Source organism: Cervus elaphus, chromosome 24 (assembly GCF_910594005.1).
Source record: "Cervus elaphus chromosome 24, mCerEla1.1, whole genome shotgun sequence".
Lineage (NCBI taxonomy): Eukaryota > Metazoa > Chordata > Mammalia > Artiodactyla > Cervidae > Cervus > Cervus elaphus.
Window position 1 is genome coordinate 54,684,811 of NC_057838.1, and position 22,835 is coordinate 54,707,645.

General features: G+C 34.2%; 1 protein-coding gene across 2 annotated transcripts in view; it reads left to right on the forward strand.

The window, feature by feature from the left end:
• The window catches only part of DENND6A (DENN domain containing 6A), a 49,510-nt gene extending 27,876 nt beyond the window's left edge, over window positions 1-21,634 (forward strand). Inside the window, exons 6-20 of one of the 2 annotated variants that reach the window (XM_043886246.1) lie at window positions 461-566; window positions 1,198-1,277; window positions 2,352-2,414; window positions 3,210-3,265; window positions 5,799-5,921; window positions 6,428-6,523; window positions 8,528-8,622; window positions 13,994-14,059; window positions 14,147-14,253; window positions 14,782-14,871; window positions 16,721-16,774; window positions 16,881-16,990; window positions 17,194-17,296; window positions 18,664-18,738; window positions 19,246-21,634. In XM_043886246.1, the coding sequence (XP_043742181.1) occupies window positions 461-566; window positions 1,198-1,277; window positions 2,352-2,414; window positions 3,210-3,265; window positions 5,799-5,921; window positions 6,428-6,523; window positions 8,528-8,622; window positions 13,994-14,059; window positions 14,147-14,253; window positions 14,782-14,871; window positions 16,721-16,774; window positions 16,881-16,990; window positions 17,194-17,296; window positions 18,664-18,738; window positions 19,246-19,377 (1,356 nt within the window). In that variant the 3' untranslated portion in view covers window positions 19,378-21,634. The remainder of the gene's footprint in view (window positions 1-460; window positions 567-1,197; window positions 1,278-2,351; window positions 2,415-3,209; window positions 3,266-5,798; window positions 5,922-6,427; window positions 6,524-8,527; window positions 8,623-13,993; window positions 14,060-14,146; window positions 14,254-14,781; window positions 14,872-16,720; window positions 16,775-16,880; window positions 16,991-17,193; window positions 17,297-18,663; window positions 18,739-19,245) is intronic. The other variant, XM_043886247.1, reaches the window with a different exon arrangement.
• Window positions 21,635-22,835: the final 1,201 nt, after the last annotated feature.

The window sequence follows — 22,835 nt, forward strand, 5'->3', positions numbered from 1 at the left end:
AAAGTGACAATTTTTAAGAATGTGGCTAAAGCCATTGAGCCCTAAAATATAACAGTCATAGGTTTTAGTTTGAAAAAGCATCATCATTTGCATTTTCTTTATTAGGAAGAGTTTATCTGGCTAATTCCTGATGTTGCTTTGCTGACAAAAATAGTAGCTAGGCTTTGAAATTATCCATGATATTGATTTGTTTATAGGAAATTCTTTTTCCTGGAGAGCAGAAAAATATGTGACTATGTGTTTATGTAGTAATAAGTAAAATGTAGTAATAAGGTTAAACTTCAGTGTTCTGCCCCTCTGGTTTTATATTCCTTTTAACTATCTACTGTCAACGCCTTTTTATTTTAAAATCCATACTTTTTGCTGAATTTGGCTTGTTAGTAATTGAGTGCATAAGAAATTACAAACTTAAATTATAGTCATAGGGAAATTAAACATACTGTTTTTTTTCCCCTTCCAGTCCTTGGTTTTGATCAGCAAGCTACCTTATATTCATTTTTTTCACACTGTGCTCAAGCAGATAGCACCAGAATATTTTGAGAAGAATGAACCTTATTTGGAAGCAGGTAAGTTAAACACTGAATGAGTTATGTTCCTCTATAAAGGAGTTTTAAAATTTTTACTGGAAAAAAAAAAAATAAAAAAAATAAAATTTTTACTGGAAATGAGTGAAAAAGAATCAGTTAAGAATTTTGAGGGCTATGTGATGGAGAGATGTCAAACTATGCTTCTGGCATATTTACCTACAAACAACAAAGATGCTATCTTTTATTATCTCCTTTTGAAATACAGATGATGCTTATTTTTTGGATAATGAACAAATACTGAGTTGCCAATTCTGATACTTAGAGTACTATTAAACAGAAACCCTATGTCACTTGATACAGAAAGAAGACTTCTGCTAGGTTGTGTGCTTTTGTAGCTGATTTTAGTAGTAATAAATAAGTAATAATAAATAAACTTCTTTTAAAACCTTTTAGTGTCAAAGCATGTGTTAGCCAATTTATATCCTAGAACGTTGGTGTGTATCTTGTGAAATATGTTATTTCAGTACTTTTGCCATTTATCTTCCATCCTTCCCAGTGTATTTTTTCTGCCATATAGAAAGCAAAAAGTGGAGTTCTAATTTCTAATGTTCCATTTTTAATATTTTAGTATTTCCACTTATACTAAAGAAATATTTTACTATATTTTCAGCTTGTAATGATGTTGATCGATGGCCTGCACCAGTGCCAGGGAAAACATTATACCTGCCTATTATGGGGGTAGTAATGAAGGTAATGATAGCCTGTATTTCATTTGTCTCTTTTTTTAAAGAACTGTAGGAAGTTCACACATGCATTTTGCTTTTTAACTTCCTAATAACATTCAGTCCTATTGCTGCTTTCACTTCTTTGTCATTGATGTAAGGAATTGCAGAGATACCACAGTTTATCCTGCTGCACAAAACTGTTTGTCACACAGCTCCGCAGCTCACAGTCCTGTTTTCATCCTGTCAGGTGTGAGGATGGTGGTGTTATTCTTGTGTAATACTTGTGAATGTGAATGCCGCCTCCTAGAATTGTACAGCTTCCTGGTCCTCCAGAGATGGATGGTATCGCAGAGCACTTGTAGAATTGAGTGTGAGTTAGTAAAATTTAAAAGAAATTAGGAAAGCCATTGATTCTCAGTCTTATGAAATCTTTTTCATGGGTCATTTCAGGCTAACATGTCCGTCTCTGGGTGTTGTTCTCTGGGAAGCTGTGTGTTTTTTGTTTTTAATAAAATGAATTAACATTTTGTTCTCAAGGTTTGTGTAAATGTGCTCTAAGTGCTTTTGCAATTCATTTTCAAGTTGGACTTATTTTTGGCAATGTTCTCGCTTTAAATGTCCTCATTTCTGTACAATTTCTGTTCTGTTTTTCTCCCCCTCCTAAATAATCAAAAGTTGCTCTTGGCTGAGAGTTCTCATGGTTCCCTGTGAGATATATCCCGTAGTTTGGCAAGCTTGAGAGGGTGTGTTTGGGTGTGTGTATATTAATGAAGCGAATACTGGAACAATAAGCAGGAAGCGGTATGTAGTTGATGTTCTTTTCTATTTTTCAGCACATTTGCTTCTCAGTGGGTTAGTGATTTCTGTGTGTGTGGGAATGTGGAGACCTTGGTTCACTTACCTTCTGCTGTGACTGAAAATATATACAACTTTTATTTTGAATCTGACGTAAGTGTTTTATTTTCATGGCTTTTTAGGCATTGCTGAGTATACCTTTCAGCTACAGGACAGACTGAGTGCTTCCGATCCCTCCTTGTAGTGGCTGCTGTATAAAAAAAGGTCATTCTTTTGTAGCCAGAGTTATTTTCTTCTCTTTCAGGTCCGGATTCCCACATGTCACGACAAGCCTGGGACAACTCAAATAGTGCAGTTAACTCAGCAGGTAGTATGGTACTGCGGTAGAATAATCCAGCATATATAGTCTCTTTAGCAGAAATTTTCAACTAGCAAATTTAGAATTTCTTAGATTTATGTTACATTTCTGAATATCACTGAAATATCCCATTAAATAATTTTTAATGAATTGATAATAAACTTCCTAATGTTGCTCTGATTTTTGTTGTTGTTCTTTCTCTGGTAGACACTGGAGAACTCAGAATTTATACTGTAATTGTGAGGACAAGGAAAAAACTATCTTTTGAAAAAGATTAAACAAGGTTTGACTCTAACAAAACCTCTAATCTTAGAAGAATGGTCAACAGACTTCTGTTTTGAGGAAACTTAATCAAAAGGATGCTGTAGTTATGATTGCCTTTCATTTTCCCCACAGTTACATTTGTTTGTGGGTGGGGATAAATTTTTCATTTGAAATTATTTAACTGGTATATTAGCACTTCCATTGTTCTTTGAATTAAATAAAAATGGAGAGCAATAGGAAAACTAATTTTGCCTGTTGTATGTATCAACTAGTATTATGGAAGTATTTCATACAGTTGAGAATTAATCTGACATCTGACTACGGGATTAATGCTTTATCTGTGGAATCTGTGTAATTCTTGACCTTCTGCTGTGTTGGGGGAGACTGATAACACCCATTCTCTTTATGGCTGCTTCTGGAGGAAGAGAATCCTAAAAGACAGAGAGGGCAACATGTCTTACTGATCATGAGTTAGATTTTAAAAACCAGTTTCTGTAAATTTCAGTGACATCTTGTCTATTTGTCTTTTTTATCTCTTAGGGAGATGCTCATATATCTGTTATTTTACCTACTGTTCATGAAGTAGATCTTTTCAGGTAAAGAATAAAAAATTTTGTTAACTTCCTTGTCTCATTTGCTTTGTGATATTGTTATTAATTTCTTTAGAAAATGAATGTTCCTATATCAAATGTGGGAAAAATTGGAAAAAACAGTCATTATGTTTCACATGTTGTAAATCAATGATTCATTCCTGACGGCACATCATTTGCTTTGACTCCTAGGAAAATTTGTATATGGACAGGGTATTACATGGTAGAAACAAATTATTTTTTTGTTGTTTGGTTGGGTGTGAGAATAGTAAATGATATTTTTTTTCCCAGGGATCGCTTTTTTGGGGGACTTGCAGGTGGATTGGGAGCATAAAGCATGATTCTCCAGAATGGGAATATAAAAGTGGTACTAAAGAAAGATTTTAGCATTTTAGACATTTGGCTCTGTCATTTCCCTACAGAGCCCTCACTATAGTAATTAACACTGCAGTTAATTTAATGCGTACCACCAGTGTCTATTAGAGGTTTCCTCTCTTGAATATTTAATATTTATCTCCCTCTCAATAAAAATTACTTTGTATAACAGATATTACTAGTACAATACAGAGCTTTCAGAGAGTGCTTCATCTTGTAACTTTACTTCTTATCTGTTTGTGCCCTTACTAATAACATATTGAGGGCAGGAGGAGAAGGGGACGACAAAGGATAAGATGGTTGGATGGCATCACCGACTCAATGGACATGGGTTTGGGTGGACTCTGGGAGTTGGTGATGGACCGGGAGGCCTGGTGTGCTGCGGTTCATGGGGTTGCAAAGAGTTGGACACAACTGAGTGATTGAACTGAATAACATATTACTATACTTCAGAGAAGAACTAGTTTGCAACTTTGATGCCTTAAGGGCATCCCGCAATTTAAGTCAGTTGGTCAGATATTTTTCATATAGGTCTTTTCCATTTTTCCTTTGCTTATTTTAAAATTTTATATATATATATGATATGTATAAAAATTCTTTAAAATTATATATAATTATATACATTATATGTTTTAAAAATTTATAAATTTTATATATTCCACTTTTCTGGAAGCTCATGATTATTTCAAAATTTTATGTATTTATATAAAATTTATACATCTATATAAAATTTGGAAACAATCACAAATTTACAGGAAAGTGGTAAGTACAGTACAGAAAACTTTTTCTTCATAGAACCAATTTATAGTCAGTTGAAGACCTGATGCCGCAATCTTCCCTTAATACTTTAGTGTCTATTTTCTACAAATAAGGACTCAGTGCAGCCATAAACATTGGGAAATTAATAATGATAATACCATCTCCTACTAAGATCACATTCAAATGTCACCAGTTATCACAATAATATCTAGTTCAGAGCTGTCTGTTGCATTCAGTTGTCATGTGTTTTCAGTCTCTCTTAGTCTGGAACATTTCCTCAGTCTTCCTTTCATGCCCTGACATTCTTGTGGATTACAGGACCATTGTTTTACAGGACATCCCTCAGCTTAGGTTTGTCTGGGGTTTACCTGTGATTATCTTCAGGCTCTCTGTCTTTAGTGAGGAAATAACCAAAGCTTGCCTTCTTACTGATAATGCTTACTTTGATCATTTCATTAGTTTGGTGTTCCCCAGCCTTCTCCATCAATAAGTTTTTCCTTTTGTATTGTTTTTATTTTTGTGAGTTTTTTTTTTTTTTGCTTTTCCTTCACATATCTTTTCTTGCCTTTGAGTAGTTAAAATTAACTTTCCCCAACTTCTAGCTCACAAATTTGTTTTGTATTTTTATACTTAAAAGGTACTTGTGTTTTTTTTTTCTTTCTTTTTCTTTCTTTTGTGTATATGTTTTCAACTAGGTACATCAGTTGTGATTTTTATAAATAGATAAGTAGTTTTCCTCTAATCTACTAGGAAAAATTTTGACCCAGCTAGGAGGAAATTGCTAAATTAGTAAAAGTTACTAGACATAACTTAGGCTAGGTAATGTACCAGAGTTTTGTTCTTACATGCTTCTATCTAATTCCAGGGCTACTGTAAAAATGTGCAGCATTTCTGTAGGGAGAGGATCTTCCTAGGAAATCATTCTGTTATTTGGCACTAGAACCCCACTCCATTGTGATTTCTTTTCATCCGTCCTTTAATGTTGAAAGCATTGACATTGAAATTAAGTGCATCTAGTAAACATCCTTTAGAAAATTAATTTTTTCTTGTTTCCTTCAGCATACTTAAGAAATTCAAATGTAACAAAGCAATATTAATAAACTAGGTATACCGGATGGTATAGTAATTTAATAATTATCTTGTATGCTTTTATTAGCCATTCTGTGTGTCAGTATATTACATTTAATTTTGTAAAAATTGGAATAAAATCACTATATATTTTATGTGGATAAAAGGAACTTATATCTCTATGCATCACCATATTCTGTGTAAACAGATTTGTATATCAGTTCAAGGTATTCAGAGCTATAAGAGTTGTATTAATATGAAGTTTTTAGAATCACTGTATAGGAACTTAAACCCTGGATGGATAAGTAAGACTCTCTTCTGTGTAAACACCTTCCAGGTGTTTCTGCCCAGTTTTCCTTCATAGTCAGATGCTTTGGGAGCTGGTGCTGTTGGGGGAGCCCCTCGTGGTCATGGCACCGTCACCATCAGAGTCTTCAGAGACTGTTTTGGCACTTGTTAAGTGAGTATATTTGGTTCCTGATGGTGATAGTTACAACACTTTACCATCTGTGATTGTTTGCACACTCATTGCATCGATCTACACAATAACCTGTGAGAAGGTAGTACTCGTTATAGCACCATTTATTCGTGAGAAAATTAATTCAGGCTCCATTAGGGCTGGAACCATGTTTTGTTTTGTTTTTTTTCTGAATAATAGGCACGCTCATTCACTCACATAAAGTTCGCACCTGATATCCGTAGTGCGAATGTTCAGTGTCTAGTAAAAGGCACGTAGTTAGTGAATGACAGAGTCAGAATTTCACCCCAACTTCTCTTGAATCCAATGTGTTTTCTTTATTTTAGCCACTCAGTAATTACATATCACCATTTGTCCTGAAACAAGCTTACCATTTATTGAAACAGACAAGTGATCTCACTGGGGTAAACTGTGTGTAGAGGTTTTATAGTTATTGTGTAGGGCCTTTAATTTCTGTCCTTTGTTTACATGTGTTTCTTGCTCCACAGCTGTATTTCTCCATTAAAGTACTTCAGTGATTTCCGACCTTATTTCACTATTCATGATAGTGAATTCAAAGAATATACTACCCGTACTCAAGCCCCGTGAGTAAACAAAATAACTTCTATTGACCAAATATTAACCTTTATAACCAAAGTATTCAGAATTATTTTTGGTAATAATTTAAAAGTTTAAATTTTGAACTAATTGCCAGATTGATTTTGTAAAGGTACTTTTGAGGAGCAGCTGGTAATAATTTCACATTTCAAGAGTCAGTATCTTATTTTCTGTAAATGATCTGCTTTACCGGTGGAAGCCATAATTGTCATTAATAGCTAGCTACCCAGCTATGCTTTTAGTTCTATCTTAGTTCTTTACTTCACAACCTCTTACAGCATCAGTTATCTTTTCTTGCTCTGTAACTTCCTCTTTCTTCCCCTTCCTCATTAAATCACCATGCAAACATATAAAAATTCTTCTCAGTCTATAAAAAGGGAAAAAAATATCTTACCTTTCCCTCTTAGCTCTTGCTTTATTGCTCACCTTTTTTTCATAGCCTAGTTTCTAGAATAACAATAAAAATTTCCATTTACTGCCTCCACTTCTTGATTTCCTAGCTGCTTCTCAGTTCATTGCAAGTTGATTTCTCCGTCTCTGCTGAAGTTAAGAAGACCCTTCTCACTGCCTTGAGCCTGTGGACACATTATTGCCCTGTTTTTTTCCTGCCTTCCCTTTTCTCGTGACATTCAATCCATTGACCTTGAAAACAGTTTAATCTTTGATGCCATCTCACCTGACTGTCGGGTGGTGCGCTGTCTTCTCTGCAGACTTCTCTTCCTCTGCCAACCCCTTAAATGTTGGTGCTCCCCAGTATTGTGTTCTGGGTTCTGATTTCAGACCGATAATTCTTTCTGAACAGTCTTATCTGTACCCACAGTCTCTGTTAACACCTACATAATGATGACTGAAATTTACCTTCCTAGTTCAGATCTTTGCAAGGTCTCGACCTCTATCCAGGTTTTTGTTTTTGTTGTTTTTTACTGTGTTGCCACCTGGACATCTAATGGCACCCAAAACTAAACATGTTCAGACTGATATCTTTTTTTCTCCTCATTTTCTCCCCTCGTTCCATGCCTCTTCCTGTTTTCAGGAATGGTGCTTCTTTTTACTTAGTTATCAAAAACCTGAATTGTCATAAATTTCTCCTTTTTAATATGCTCCACATAAAGTTTACCCAAATTTTGCCAGTTCAACATGCTAAAATATCTGTCATAAATTTGTTATCTTTTTCCAAAGCTCTTTTCCTAGTCTTACTATTTCTAGTCTTTTTCATATCTGCTGTTTCTTTTTCCCAAACTTCTTCCCCTTTTTGTAGAGCATCTTCCAAATCCCCCAACCAAGTGATCTTTCTAGAAAGTACATTTTTATTTATGCAACATTCCTCTACTTGGTTCTCTAGTAGCTTCTATTTGCCTGCAAGATAACATCTAAATTTCCTAGCATATAAAGTTGGTACTTAATGATCGGGCTAGCATCTGCCCATCTGCTTTCATTTCGAACTGTTCACGCTTCCAGCTTTGTGCTTTAAGAATGCTGAACTATATGTAGTTTTACAAATAGACCATGATCTCACTTCATGGCTTTGCACATACTATACATTCTCATGTATCACTTTTTTTTCTTTTATACCCTTGACAAAAAGTTCCTGTGATAACTTATATCCTATTATATATCAACTATACTTCAAAACAAAACTCCTATTCATTTTTCATATCTCTGTACACATGTCATTGTTTTAGTGAATCTGTCCTTTAATCCCCTGGCAGATATAGTTTCTCCTTTGTAATTCTTGCACATTTTATATCACCTTCACTGTATTCTAATTTCTGATATTATAATTGGGTATGTATACCCTTTTTCCTGTGTGGTGTAAGAAAAGCCATGTCTTTTCATCTTTATGTACCTCATACCAAAAATAGTACCTGGCATGTAGTTGATACATAGTACCAGTGAAGGAAAAAGATTATCTATTGTTCACCCAAAATAAATTGTAAACTGATGGAACATGCGTTTTTTGGTGACTCTGGTTTTGTTCTGTTTTTACGTAGGCCCTCAGTCATCTTAGGAGTAACCAACCCATTTTTTGCAAAAACACTCCAGCACTGGCCACACATTATTCGAATAGGAGACCTTAAACCTGCAGGTAAAGTTCTTGGTGTTCTTGTTTTAGTGTGTAATGTGGATGAGCAGGTTTATTTCTTCCTGTTTGCTTTCATTGCTTGGTTACTTTTTAGTTATGTTGATGGCAAACTTCTTTGAGGCAACTGGAATAAAAGTGGAGAAGAGCATGACTTCCAGTTAAAATATACAGGTTCTTATGTGTGTAACCCATCATATCCTTCTACCAAAAATGCACCTACAGTGTTATATGAATTAATTATAACAAAATGAAACCTCAAAAATTTGAGCTACTCTCTATATATTTATTAGTATAAGCCCAATTAAATAAGATTTTTCCAACACTGCTTGAATAAAACCTTAAAAGAAAGTTCAAGTTACTCAGTTTAACACAAAATTCTCAACTAGGAACTGAAAACAAGAATCATACATTTTTGTGGTACTGATACTGATTAAAGAAGTGGCCACAAGTTGTGCTTTCATTGAAAAAAAAGACATGTAGTACCTTTCCGTGGGCTTCGCTTGTAGCTCGGTCGGTAAAGAGTCTGCCTACAATGCAGGGGACTGGGGTTCGATTCCTGGGTCGGGAAGATCCCCTGGAGAAGGAAATGGCAACCCACTTCAGTATTCTTGCCTGGAGAATCCCATGGACAAAGGAGCCTGGCGGGCTACAGTCCATGGGGTAGCAAGAGTCGGACACGACTTAGCGACTAAACCACCACCACCTTTCCATGGTACCTTTCCATTCATGTTTAATGACTGTTTATTAAGTGAGTAAATAAATTCTAACCACTGGCAATTTTGTTAACCTAAATGACAGTTTAGTGGTACCTCTGACATTTTCTCACTGGACATTCTTTAATTTTCTATGCAGATAGTTAAGATGTGAGCTATCTAAAATGTTCTTTTAATGATTTTATGATATGTTACTTATAAAGACTTTTCTTTTGGTATTCATGGGTATTTTATTTAATACATTATTTATTTAGATTATTTTATAAAATATCCTTCCTGGAATATAAATAAATCTGATAGACATATTAGAGTCAGGAAATAACGTTTTAAATCCTGTTATTTACAAATATTAGACTCAACCTTAGACTGAAATCCTTAGAAGCCTTATGAAATGGAAAGGGCAAAGGACTTTACCTTGACAGTCAGATCTGTGTGACCTTAGGCAGAACAGCCCTTTAAGCCTTGGATTCTTTGTCTGCTGGGAGAATTAAACACAGTACTTGACACATGGCACTCTGAAAATGTCAATGTCGTTATCCTTTGACATTTCATTAGTGTTCTGTCTGATAATTCAGAGCACAGCAGTGACCAGAGTCTTATCTATGAGAAGATATGGAAAGTTGGTTTTTATCATAATTTAATCTTGATATTTACTTTTTTATTTTAGTCCTATTAATCTAGACCATTTGATTAATTGTAACATAGTAGACTACTGTTTATTGTCCTTTTTCAATGAGAAAAGGCTGTCTGTTGGGGACGTAAGTATTATTAATAGAAGCTTTTGCAAAGATCATTGGTAAATTGGCATGAACTGATAAGCGTGCTTAACTTTTTAAGAAAATTGCAAACTGTTTTCCGCAGTGGCCCACCGTTTTACATTCTTACCAACAGTGTATGAGGGTTCCTGTCTCTTCATGTCACATCCCTGCCAACATTTGATACTATCTCTTCCTTTTTTTTTTCCCTAGTGGGTTTGAAATGCTGGCTTTAATTTGCTTTTTCCTAGTGACTACTGATGTTGAGTATCTTTCCATCTACTTATTAGTCATCTGTGTATCTTATTTGTGAAATGTTGATTTAAATCTTTTGTCCATTTTAAAATTAGGTTCTTTGTCTTCTTTAGTTATAAGAGGTCTTTATGTATTTTGGACACAGGTTTTTCTCAGATACATGATTTGCAGATGTTTTCTCACAGTATTTGACTTCTCGTTTTGTTTTCTCAATGATGTCTTTAGAAGTGCAAAAGTACTTAATTTTGATGAAGTCTAGTTTATCAATTTTCTTGAATTGACCTTTGATGTTTATCTAAGAACTTGTGCCTAGCCTAAAGTCACAAAGATTTTCTTCTATGTTTTCTTCTAAAAATGTTATTGTGTTAGCACTTATATTTAGGAACCATTCCAAGTTCATTTTTGTGTATGATGTGGCGTTCAGGGTATAACATCATCTTTTTTTTGCACATTGATATCAGTTGTCTTAGCATCATTTGTTGAAAAGACTGTTCTTTATCCATTGAATTGCATTGATACCTTTTTTTGAAAATTGGCCATGAATATAAGGTTTATTTCTGGGCTCTTGTTTCTGTTTCGTTGATCTTATTTTTATACCAGTATGTCTTGATTACTGTAATTTTATAGTAAGTTTTGACATCAGGAGATATAAATCTTCACCTTTACTATTCTTTCTCAAAATAGTTTTGTCTCTTCTGGGTTTATTTTGGCTATTTGCATTTCCATATACATTTTAGGATAACCTTGTCAATTTCTGCCCACTGGGCAGAAAACAAAAAAGGTAACTGGAATTTTGATAGGAATATATTTGGTTACACAGGGAATATATAATCAACTTGGGGGAGAAGTGCCATCTTAAAGATACTGAGTTTTTCAGTCCAGGAACTTAGAATGTCTCTCCGTTGTTTAGATATTCTCTAATTTTTCTCAGCAACATTTTTTAGTTTTCAATATACAGATGTAATTATGATGTTAGATGTAGGTTTTTCATAAATGTCCTTCATCAAGTTGAGGAAGTGCCTTTCTGTTCCTACTCTATTGAGAATGAGTATAATGAATTGGTGTTAAATGTTAAATGCTTTTTCTATATCTGTGGAGATCATCATGTGGTTTTTGTCCTTTGTAATAAAGTATATTGAACTAATTGATTTTTTTAATGTGAAACTAACCTTACATTCCTTAAGTAAATCCCATTTGGTATATAGTCCTTTATTATTACTATTACACATAATAATAATATTACACAGAGTGATACATAATTACACATAAGAATATTACACATATTATTATTATTATACAAAGAAAAATAAGCACACTTTCCTGTTCTGTGGGTTGTCTTCACTCTCTTGATGTAGAGCCTTTGATGCACAAAACCTTTAAACTGTGCCGACGTCCAGCTTCTCATTATTTTCCTTCGTTGCATGAAAATCCATTTATCTTTTAATTTATGAGTATTGGGTATATTTCTTGGGATATTTTTCCTTTCTTCCCATTGATCTTGAGACCAAGACCACTGCAAATTTCTCCACAAGTTATAAAGCTTAACAGGTCTGCTTGGAATCCTCACTTTGAAAATTCAAGACTATCGAAGTGGATCAGTAAAACTGCAGAGAAAGTATGTTCTGTCCAATTAGCTGGGAAGGCATAGTGAAACTGAGATTTTGCTCTTCTGGGCCCAGAAGCTTGTAGCTTTATCAGAAATATATATATGTGTGTGTTTGTGTGTGTGTGTGTGTAGTTTTAATCCTGTGGAAGAGTCATTAATAAAGGGATTACTCCTTATGGATTGTACCCAGTTTTAATTCACCCAAATCCTATTAAATGAAGAAACATAATGCTAGGATAATGGTACTTATTAACAAGTATTCCTCAAAGAGAAAGTAATTCTACTACTGAATATTGGATCAAATTATAAACTGAATTTCTAACTAGAAATTGGGTTTGATGATTTCATGAAAGGTAAAACATTTAACACAAATGTAGAAGATTCTTAGGCAAATGTGCAGAGGTGCAATACATTATTAACAATGTTAAACCCCTCTTTTATGTGCTTGTACATAACAGACTTTGAATAAGTATTTTTTAATTAAACATCTATAATTGTAAGACTTTAGTTCATTTTCTGGCATTCTTGTTTTATTTTCCAGACGTATTTGACAAATATCATTTAACCTTTTTTGGCAATAGACTGTGTATATTTACGACTAGTTTTCTGTATGTCTGTTGTGTACTACAGTGTAAGGATTATGGCGCCTAGGGTTAGAGTTCCGTATACATCTTGCATCTGATGAGGTTCCTTGAATCAGAGGGGAATTGTGGCTAGTGAACATTGCTGCACAGGTGATATTCTTGTCTTTGCCCTTAAATATAAAAGCAATGCTGATATGGATTACTCATTTTCATTATTACCTAGAACTTACTGAATGTAAAGAATATGTAAAACCTACTGCTGAATTATTCTCCTCCCTGATATTTGGCTCCTTGTGCACGGGGAATTTCAGGAAATTATATAATAAATGGCATTAGTGGATACAAGAATTGCAAAGTCCTTTGTGATTTGAAGCAGAAGGAAACAGAAAGTAGGCATATAAATATTTAGATTTACTCAAACTACATGATATTCTTTGGGTTCTTAGAGTCAGACGCAGATAAATGACTTGAATTTAGTTATCTGTATAATTAAATGTGTATTATATATCTGCATCTTAACAGAAATCTGATGAAAAGCTCCTCTGAACCCTGGAAAGCAAAACCACAAGATAAGATTCAAGATGAGAGACATTCTCATAAGAATTAGTATGTGGGAATATATAGAATAAGTTGATAAAGTAAAAACTGTGAGCTAAAGAATCAAAAACATTCCAGAAATCTGAATGTTTCTGGACTCTCATATTCTTTCTCAATCTGTCCCCAAAGTTTCCTGTCTTTATCTCCTCCAGACAGCTTCAGTAGCTCACTTTCTTCTCTTCCCTTGCCGCACATATCTTCAGATTGTGTTTCTACCCAGGAGAAATATTCAACAATGCACATTTTACCCTCTGTCTTCACTCTGCTTTATGTCGTACTCCTTTGTGCGTTCCCTGGTCAGTAACCGAGTCGAGTCCACTTGTGGCTCAGATTTGTGGCTGTGCCTTCCACGGTCACCACCTGGTGGCAGTGTTTCTACACTGCAGAAGCAGAACTTGGGGCCGTGCCAGGAAAAAAACAAACCTTGAATATTACAACTGCGTGTTAATTTAGGAGTTGCTCTCAATTCTGTTTACTCTTAAATGGCATTATATCTGACATCATATTCAAAATGGTATTTTAGTCATGTTCCATATACTTAGCACAAAAGATTTTAAAGCTTAAGTTGAGTGATGAGAAGGGAAATTTTAAAGTAATGATCAGTATTAATGAAATCAAATATCCATTTAATATAATTTACACAGATTGTTTCTGTAATGCTGTTATAACCCAGTGTTCCTTTTATCCAGTTTTAAAGTACTAGTAATAAACTCTTAAATATCAATTGATGTTAACAAGAATACCTTAGCTGCAACATCCCTGACTAATAAATAACAGCCAGTGGATTATCAGTCTTAGAACATTCCAGTTTTGTGATATGTGAAATTCAAATAACTACAAGAATCTTTATGATGTTTCCTTCAGGTGAAATACCTAAGCAGGTTAAAGTGAAAAAACTGAAGAACCTAAAGACTCTGGATTCTAAACCTGGTATTGACTTTTACTAGTTTTTAAATATATACTATATGGGTAAATAGGTCCTACTGCTTACCTTCTTTTCTTTTCTTTACTTCTTAGGAGTTTATACTTCTTATAAGCCATATCTAAATAGAGACGAAGATATCATAAAACAATTACAGAAGGTGATTACTTGCTCATGTATTAATTTAAATGTTCTTACTCAGGTATGCGATATCCAGTAAGGCAATATGTGCTTTATGTGCAAATGTGAAAAGAGGTCTCTCTTCTGAATGAATGCCTCATAAAAATCAGGAGACTAATGTAGCAGCAATTATGGGCTAGAAATATGGGGGCTTCAGCTACCAACTAGTGCCAGTCTTCCTGAGAACTTAGGAATTACAATGAAAAAATTATGGACTGTACTATGAGGTAGCTTAGTACCTGACAATTGGGATAGTTAGCGTTTTTTTGGAAAATACATAGTATTAATACAGTAAGTATGAAATAAAGATAGTCATTGTGAGCTGATATTTTAAAGGATCGGATGAATATTTTATATGTTGTTCTAAGGATTTTTTAATAGGATATTGCATAGTGAATTTCACATTAAATTACTTCAAGATGAAGTTCTAGGCTTTTTTCATATCAAATAAAAATCCATAAATTTATATATCAGCTAAGCTTCTATAATCATTCATTATTTTCTATTCTCTGACACTAGAGTCTAGGTTCTCATTTTTCCCTCTTTTAAGGGTGTACAACAGAAGCGTCCTTCTGAAGCTCAAAGTGTTATCCTCCGACGCTATTTTTTGGAACTGACACAAAGCTTTATCATTCCATTAGTAAGTGAGCATATATATTTGCTTAACTTAATGATTTGTTGAAGAGCACATGATGTTTTTTCCACCCACCAAAACCTTATCTTAAATTGTTTTGGTTGCTTATGTGTGTAGTGGTTAAAATAGAGCTCTTTGCAAGATACCCAAACTCTTGGTTCTGGTAATTAATTGTGTAATTTTGGTAAGTCACTTCCTCTCCTTGACTCTCAATTTCTTTATGTGTAAAATGTGGCTAATTACACTTTTGCTAAATACTTTTCAGGATTGTGAATCTTAAAAGATAATCATTATGAAATGTTATATAATTGTTGCATTTTGCACCTTAAAATGTTCTACTGGAACTTCTTTCTCTGATATTATTTTCTTGAGCATAATTTGATAAATCTGTTAGCATGTAGTTCTATGATGTAGTTCCTTATGTGTCCTGTTCATTATCTTTTCCTCACAGTCTGTCATATAGTAGCACTCACTCAATAAATATTTATGAAATAAATGACTAGGTGATATGGTTATTCAGTGAAGTTCAGTGGAGCATCATGTTAAATTACTAAAAGATGCCTCACAGTATAAAGTAATAACATGATGTAGTCCTGTTCCAGAGACTGCATTAGAGAGACTCATATAGTTGCTAATGTAATCTATCTAAGAATATTGTAGGAGGGCAACCTGGAAATCTTTGATATTATAGTTTGGGAAGAGATGTCAGGTTATATTGTTCTGTTTCAATCTGCTTGCTTACTTGACTGTAATGCTTAATTAAGAGCATGGGCTAAAATCAAGTAGACCTGAATTCAAGTTCAAATTGTATGAACTTAGGCAGGTTATTTAGCTTTTCAATGCTTCAGTTTCCCAGTAATACCTACCACAAGGGATGGTTGCAAAAATTAAAAGAGATCATGCATGTAAAATGCTGAGTAAACTTTCTGGCACACAGTTACTTGATAAGGTTAATTATTATCATTAAAAATAGATATTTCTGGGACTTCCCTGGTGGTCCACTGTAGTATGACTTCGCCTTCCAGTACAGAAAGTATAGGTTCAATCCCTGATCAGGTAGCTAATATCCCACATGCCTCTTGGCCAAAAAGCTAAAACATAAAATAGAAGCAATATTGTAACAAATTCAATTAAGACTTAAAAAAATAAAAAGGTAATAATAAGTAGTTCCTTGGATTATCATAGATTTAGCTAAATTTGTATTAAAAGTCTGACTTTTCAGTTGAGTCTAAAGTTAGTGTATCTGTTGAGAAGAGTGATGGAGGTGTTGATCTCCATTGAAAGAGCATATGATAAAAAAACTAGGAAGCGTCCACTTTTTTTTTTTTTTTTAAATATTTATTCTTGGGTCTTCCCTGGTGGTCCAGTGGTTAAAAATCCACCTTGCAATGCAGAGGACACTGGTTCGATTTCTGGTCTGGGAAGATCCTACATGCCACAGGGCTACTAAGCCCATGCTCCGGAGCCGGAGAACCACAAGTGCTGAAGCCCATGTGCTCTAAAGCTTGTGCTCTGCAACAAGAGAAACCACCACAATGAAGAGCTGCACATCGTAGCTGGAGAAAGTCCATACACAGCAACGAAGCCAAAATTAAATAAAATGTTAAAAATACTCATTTGTTTATTTGGCAGGGTCTTAGTTACATTCAGGATCTTTAGTTGCAGCATGTGGGATCTAGTTCCCTGAATAGGGATTGAACCTGGGTCCCCTGCATTGGGAGTGCGGAGTCTTAGCCACTGGACCACCATGGAAGTCCCATGCCCACTTTTTTTAAGTAGGTCAGTTTAAACATTTTTGAAGACATCTCTGGGCAAGAACAGCTGACTTTGACTAACTTTTTTTTCTTGGACTTAGGAAAGATATGTGGCAAGCTTGATGCCTCTGCAGAAAAGCATTTCTCCGTGGAAGGTATAACTATATCCTATTAAATTCGTATATCAGTTCTCTAACTACAATTAACTTCCATGACTATATCCATTTTTAATTTTTAAATTCAGTATGTCCTGTTTTCTAGAGTCCACCCCAATTAAGACAGTTTCTTCCAGAAGAATTTATGAAAACACTTGAGAAAACAGGACCTCAGCTGACCTCTAGAATAAAAGGCGACTGGATTGGACTTTATCGGTTAGTCCTTTTTTTTTTTTTCTTTTCTATTTCATCCATCTATAGAGCTTTATTTAAAAATGAAACAAAAAACTGGACTTAAATAATTCTTTAAAAAAAAATTCATTGTTTCATATGGTTTTCCTAGCTATAGGTAGAAAAGGTATCGAGGAGAGGAAGTTAAGTCATATCAAACTTTGTTTTTTAAAAACTTATTTTTATAGGCATTTTCTCAAATCTCCAAATTTTGATGGTTGGTTCAAGACCCGGAGGAAGGAAATGACCCAGAAACTGGAGGCACTCCATCTGGAAGCTCTTTGTGAAGAGGTTAGAAAACAGCGTGTTTGTGTGATGATTAACAGCTATTGAAGATAACTCCATAGAGACTGGAATGTTCTATCTATATCCACTACTTTATAAGTAATAATAGCTAACTGTTCTAGATCATGTGTGATATGCCAGGGACTGTGCAGATGCTCTAAGTGGATAAAGTCTTTTACTCTTCTCAGTTCACTGAAGTTGGTATGTTATGATCTGCATTATGGTACATTTGAGGATTACAGATTAAGTGATTTGCTTCAGATCACATCACTGCTAAGTAATGAAACCAGCAGTGTGCTCGAGCCCACTTGCACTGGCTCACAAGAGCGACTTGTGTGCATCTCTTCCTAATTCTGTATTCAGGGATCTCAGAATGGTAGCTTGAAATCAGCTGCAGAGGAATACTTAGACCACAGAAACTGGTAAAGCTACAACCTAAGAGACTTCCTGGAGAACCGGTTGTTAAATAGCATACCACTGGATGAAGTTAGGATTCAAATCCAAGCAGTCTAACTTGATATGTTTTCCACCGTGCCTTATTCACCTTTCCCAGTTATTATTGATACATCTTTCCTGTATTTGGACTTTTCCACATTCTATAAATTGTCAGCAGACTATTTTAAGTTAAGGTATTTTTAAAAATATAAAGGATAGAGACTTCCTGGATGGTCCAGTAGTTAAAAATTCGCCTTGTGGTGCAGGGCACGTGGGTTTGATTCCTGGTCTTGGAACTAAGACCCCATATGCTGCGGAGCAACAGCCTGTGCTGCACAAGTGCCCTGCAATGAAAGTTCCTACAGACAAGTGAAATAAATTTTTGTTAAATATACAAAGGATAGTCTCAAAGTGTGTTTAGCTTGAGGTGAGTTAGCCTCAGTTTTAACTTTCTAATCATAAATTCCCAGTGACTTTCAGAGAAAGAATACCGTGAAGATAACCACAGATAAGCCCAGGAAGAGATTATTTGAAGATACAAAGTCTATATCCAGTAATATATTCATATTCACAATTATCTTGATGTTAGTTGATATTCCTTATAAATTACTCACTACTTACGGGTGGGGGTTAGCATTGTATCTTCAGTTCCAAATTTGTTTTTCTTGATTGATCTAAAAGGTGCACTTCAGAAAGGAATTTCTTACATACTGTTTTACTTCCAAATACTAGACAGTCATTCTGGCTAACATCAAAAAGTATCTGATTCTCACTGTCAGAATAAATATCATGTACAGAATTATTCTTACACTGTAACTCTGTGTCTGGGTTAAAACCCTGTTCCTGTCCTTCCTTCCTAGTAGCTTTGCCTATTAAAAGAGCATGATTTCAATATTATTTTGAGTATTTATTCATTTGGGATTTGTTTATTCTTCTAGGACTTACTTCTCTGGACCCAGAAACACACAGAAGTAGAAACAGTGGACCTTGTATTGAAGCTAAAAAATAAGCTGGTATGTAGCTAAAATGGCCAAAGATCCACGAGGTTATTTTGCTTTCATTTGAGGTGGTAGTCTGTGATGTATCACAGAAGTAAATTTTTAAATGAGAGGACCTATGTATGACTGGTCGGTTGATGGTCACTGGACTGAAAATACTTGTCACTCAAGCAGATCATAATGAAGCCATATATATATATATATATATATATATATATTTAGTTATTTACATGGAGTCTAATGAGCTCTACAGAAAACATTCTGATGTATATTTAATACCACATGGTCTGTGCTGGTATTATCTATGTTAGTATTACATAGAAGCTTTTTTTTTTTTAACTCAACAATTGTACTGTTAAAGTGTCATGTTCTTTGCTTTTTTAAAAAATAGATTCTGTTAATTCTGGTCTCAGTCTGAAGTTTTCAAATCTTTGACCATTAAAACTGTTTATTTAGAGAATATACTGTGTTAATCCAGACACAAAAGATAACTTAAATGCTTCCCAAATGTTCCTTGTATAGTTACAGGCTGATCGAGAGCATTTACCTGTGAAACCTGACACTATGGAAAAGTTACGGACACACATAGATGCAATTATCCTAGCATTGCCAGAGGACCTGCAAGGCATATTGCTCAAAACAAGCATGACATGATATTTGCCAAGATTTCCCAGCCAAAAGGATTGTACTCCATGAAGCATACTGACATTTCAACCAGATGCACAAGCTCTCTCGGAGTGGAAAATAGCGGTGAATGCTCGCTACAGGGTTGAAAGACTATACTGTATAAACAGACATTTTTAGTGCATTATTTTTAAAAACAGATATCTGTGGTTGTTCCACTTTAATACTGAAACACCGAAAGGCATTTCTATATTTTTAATCATGTTCTAAAGTGCTCTTATGAGAGACCTGTGGGGCCATCAGTTTAAGTGATTCCAAACTGCAGTGCTGGCATTGCAGGTATTTTTTTAAATTGGTGCTTCTTTGCCCAATCATGTTAAAAACTCAGGGGGATATAAAAATAACATTCACACTGGCTGTCTTCTTAAGAAGAAGGAAAAGACTGAACTGTCAGACTGTAGTTAGAAGTGATTAATGCTTTTGTAGTGCCTTCCGTGGTCCTACATGTTTCACAGAAGCCCAGCTGCTAGTCTTGAAGCTTTTTCTTAACTTTATTATAATATGTAGTTTTTTATAAGGCATTTTTTGAGTAATCATTGCTTAAAAATATATTTTTTGCCTCCTATTGTGTTTACTATTAGTGGCATTGGTGTTTTTTTGAACTGTCATGTAGGTTTCATTTCATTATTTTCTATACCATTTTCAAATGTAATCTTAGTTTCACTGAAGGGAAGAAGGCATCTAGTATTAATTATGGAAGAGTTTATTTCCTCTCACCCTTTACTAATTGAGCCTGAGTTAATTGGCTTGGATGTCTTTCAAAGACATTCTAATTATAAACCTCATATCAGCTATTTTTATAAACTGAACTGTTCCTTTTTTAAAGGCATTTTTATGCCTTTTGTGTGATAGTCATTTGAGTGATTCTAAGATTGATTTTTAGCATTATTTGTTTGGTAGGGTTTCCCTGCCCCCCCAAATTAATATTTCTCAGATTACTTTCCCTGCTGTTGACATGGGAACTTTTGCCTGAATCACTGTTGTATCTAAGCTAGTTTTGTTGTTGTTTTTGTTTGCTTCTGTTTTGTTTACAGTATACTACCTTGCCAAAAATAGAAGATTGTGGTTTGGTAGAATAAGGTTCTTTCCCTTGGTATTTGAATAGGAGTGTCTTGAAGAAGCCACTATTTAAAACAGGCATCCATGACGTAGCACATATGTGAATTACCCTTTACATATCCAAATTTGGTTGTAGGTCGTAGAAGAAATGGCTTCAGGAGCTATCTCTTAGTCTCTATTGATATAACTCTTTTTTTTTTTTTTTTTTTAAATATAACTCTTAAGGGCACTCCCAGCCTAAGGATGGGTCCTTGGTGTATGTAACTGTGGTCTTCTACCCAAATGTGTCCTTTTCTCATGGATGTAAGTCTCTCGAAGCATACCTCAAAGTCATGGAAAGAATACTGCATTTGAAAGAAGTCATTTGCCTTGGATCACATGAGCTATTTTGTGAAGCAACAGTTGTCCTCATGGAAAAGGGGCAGCGACTTTTATATGCTAAAGTATTTAATATCTTCCTGGGAAACCTTATTTAGGTATAAATGGTCATCTTATTATTTTTCAAAAAGGCGTATTTTAATAATCTTACAATTTATATGCAGTTTGTGACCAGAGTTGGAAAGTTGTTAGTGTCATATCAAGGATCTTTTAAATTATACCACTACAGGATGTATCATTTCAAGTTTATTTTGCACAGCTAAAGAGTAGCAAAGGATGCCAGTTAGCATAATAATTGTATCTGCATATTTACTATACTTAACAGAAAACCTAACACATATTGAAAACCATATCTTACTTACCTGGTTTATCTATTAATTTCAAATTATGTACTTGTAAAAATAAGTTAAAACTGCTTTGGGAACCTGAGAAAGACTGAGTGGTAACTTAATTTTTTGTGTGGTTTTTAAAGTTGTCTTTTTTTTTTTTTCTGAGGAGACCTTGTTAAGATCTAGAACCTGCCATTTAATGTTTATCTTCACCTCACCAGCATCAGAAGGAATCACTGCTTTCAGGGTGTTGTGTAATGCCTAGTGCCTTCTGCTTTCAGTGAAAGGGGTTTTGAGAAGGCATTTATGGTCATTACTGAAAACCTAATTAAAGGCCTTGGATTTTAAAGCCGTTGGATATTTTGTATTATTTCTGAGTAAGATTGGAATGCTTGAAAAAAAATGCAGGGTAAATGGGACTTTTGCATTACGGGATTCCTTTTAGTTTCTAACTTATTTTTCTGAATTCAAATGAAAACCTTTTTCTACTTACTTTATTATGAACTGGCGAATGCTCCATTTTATTAACAGATCACATAATTAAGTGATTTCATATCTTTCCTACCAGCGTACTGATTTTTGTGAAGTGTTCTGATGAAAAGAATTTTAGCTTAATAATCTAGGTATTGTTAGATTCTCCATTTGCTACCTTTTCTTTTTTAACCTTAAATCTCAAATTTCATTTCTTCCTCTTTTTTGCAAGTAGCTAGTATATAATACTATTCTTTGGATTTTATTTTTTAATAAAATATATTAGATGTTCCTCCTTCTTGAAGTTACTAGGTAACATCCTTCAAAGTAGACTATACAATATGTTGCTACATTTAAAAGAAATACCATTAAAATGTGTCCTTTTTTCTCATTTGCTCATAACTTAACTCACTTGTTTTTATACACCTGAATTTTACTTTCTTCAAGCATAACTTTAGGGGAAAAAAATTTAACTAACTTTCTGGTATTAGTCATTTAAAAACAGATAGTTGAAGAAGAAAAAAAAAGTTAACTCATAATAATGACTAAATTATCACAAATAATTTATCTCTTCACATATTAAACATATAGAACTTATATGTCACCTACAACTTGGTTGGATTATGGTATTTATTATAATATCAATAGAAATTAGCATTTGTTAGTAGAGCTTCAAGAATGTTTTTTCCACTTATTCTTTTTGTTTCTTTGAAATAGATAAAGAGTTTGATACAAGATACAGAATCATGATTCCTAAAATTTATCCTGCATCTAACTAGTTTTTAGTTAAGATGAGCTTAAGGTTGATGGTTGATTAAATGAAATAAGTTTATGACTTTTATTTTGCGGTTATAATACTGCCTATCTCATGAGGCACAAATGTTGAGAAAAAAAAAAAGATGGCAGTAGATTCTGCTGTATCCTAGTCTTTAGTGTTATTTCTGGACTTTAGAACACCACCTTTTTCTTACCCATTAGTTGAATACCATGCTGTGCTTTTCTTCAAATTAAGATTAATGTTGTCTAAGTATCTTAGGTCTCGTTCCATTTTGCTAGTGTCATCACTAGGCTTGGGTTCTTTTGTTTATTTTTTTTTGATTAATTTTTTTTGGAGTGTCGTTGATTTACAATGTTGTGTTCGTTTCTGCTGTACGGCACAGTGGATCAGTTACACATGTATACATGTCCACG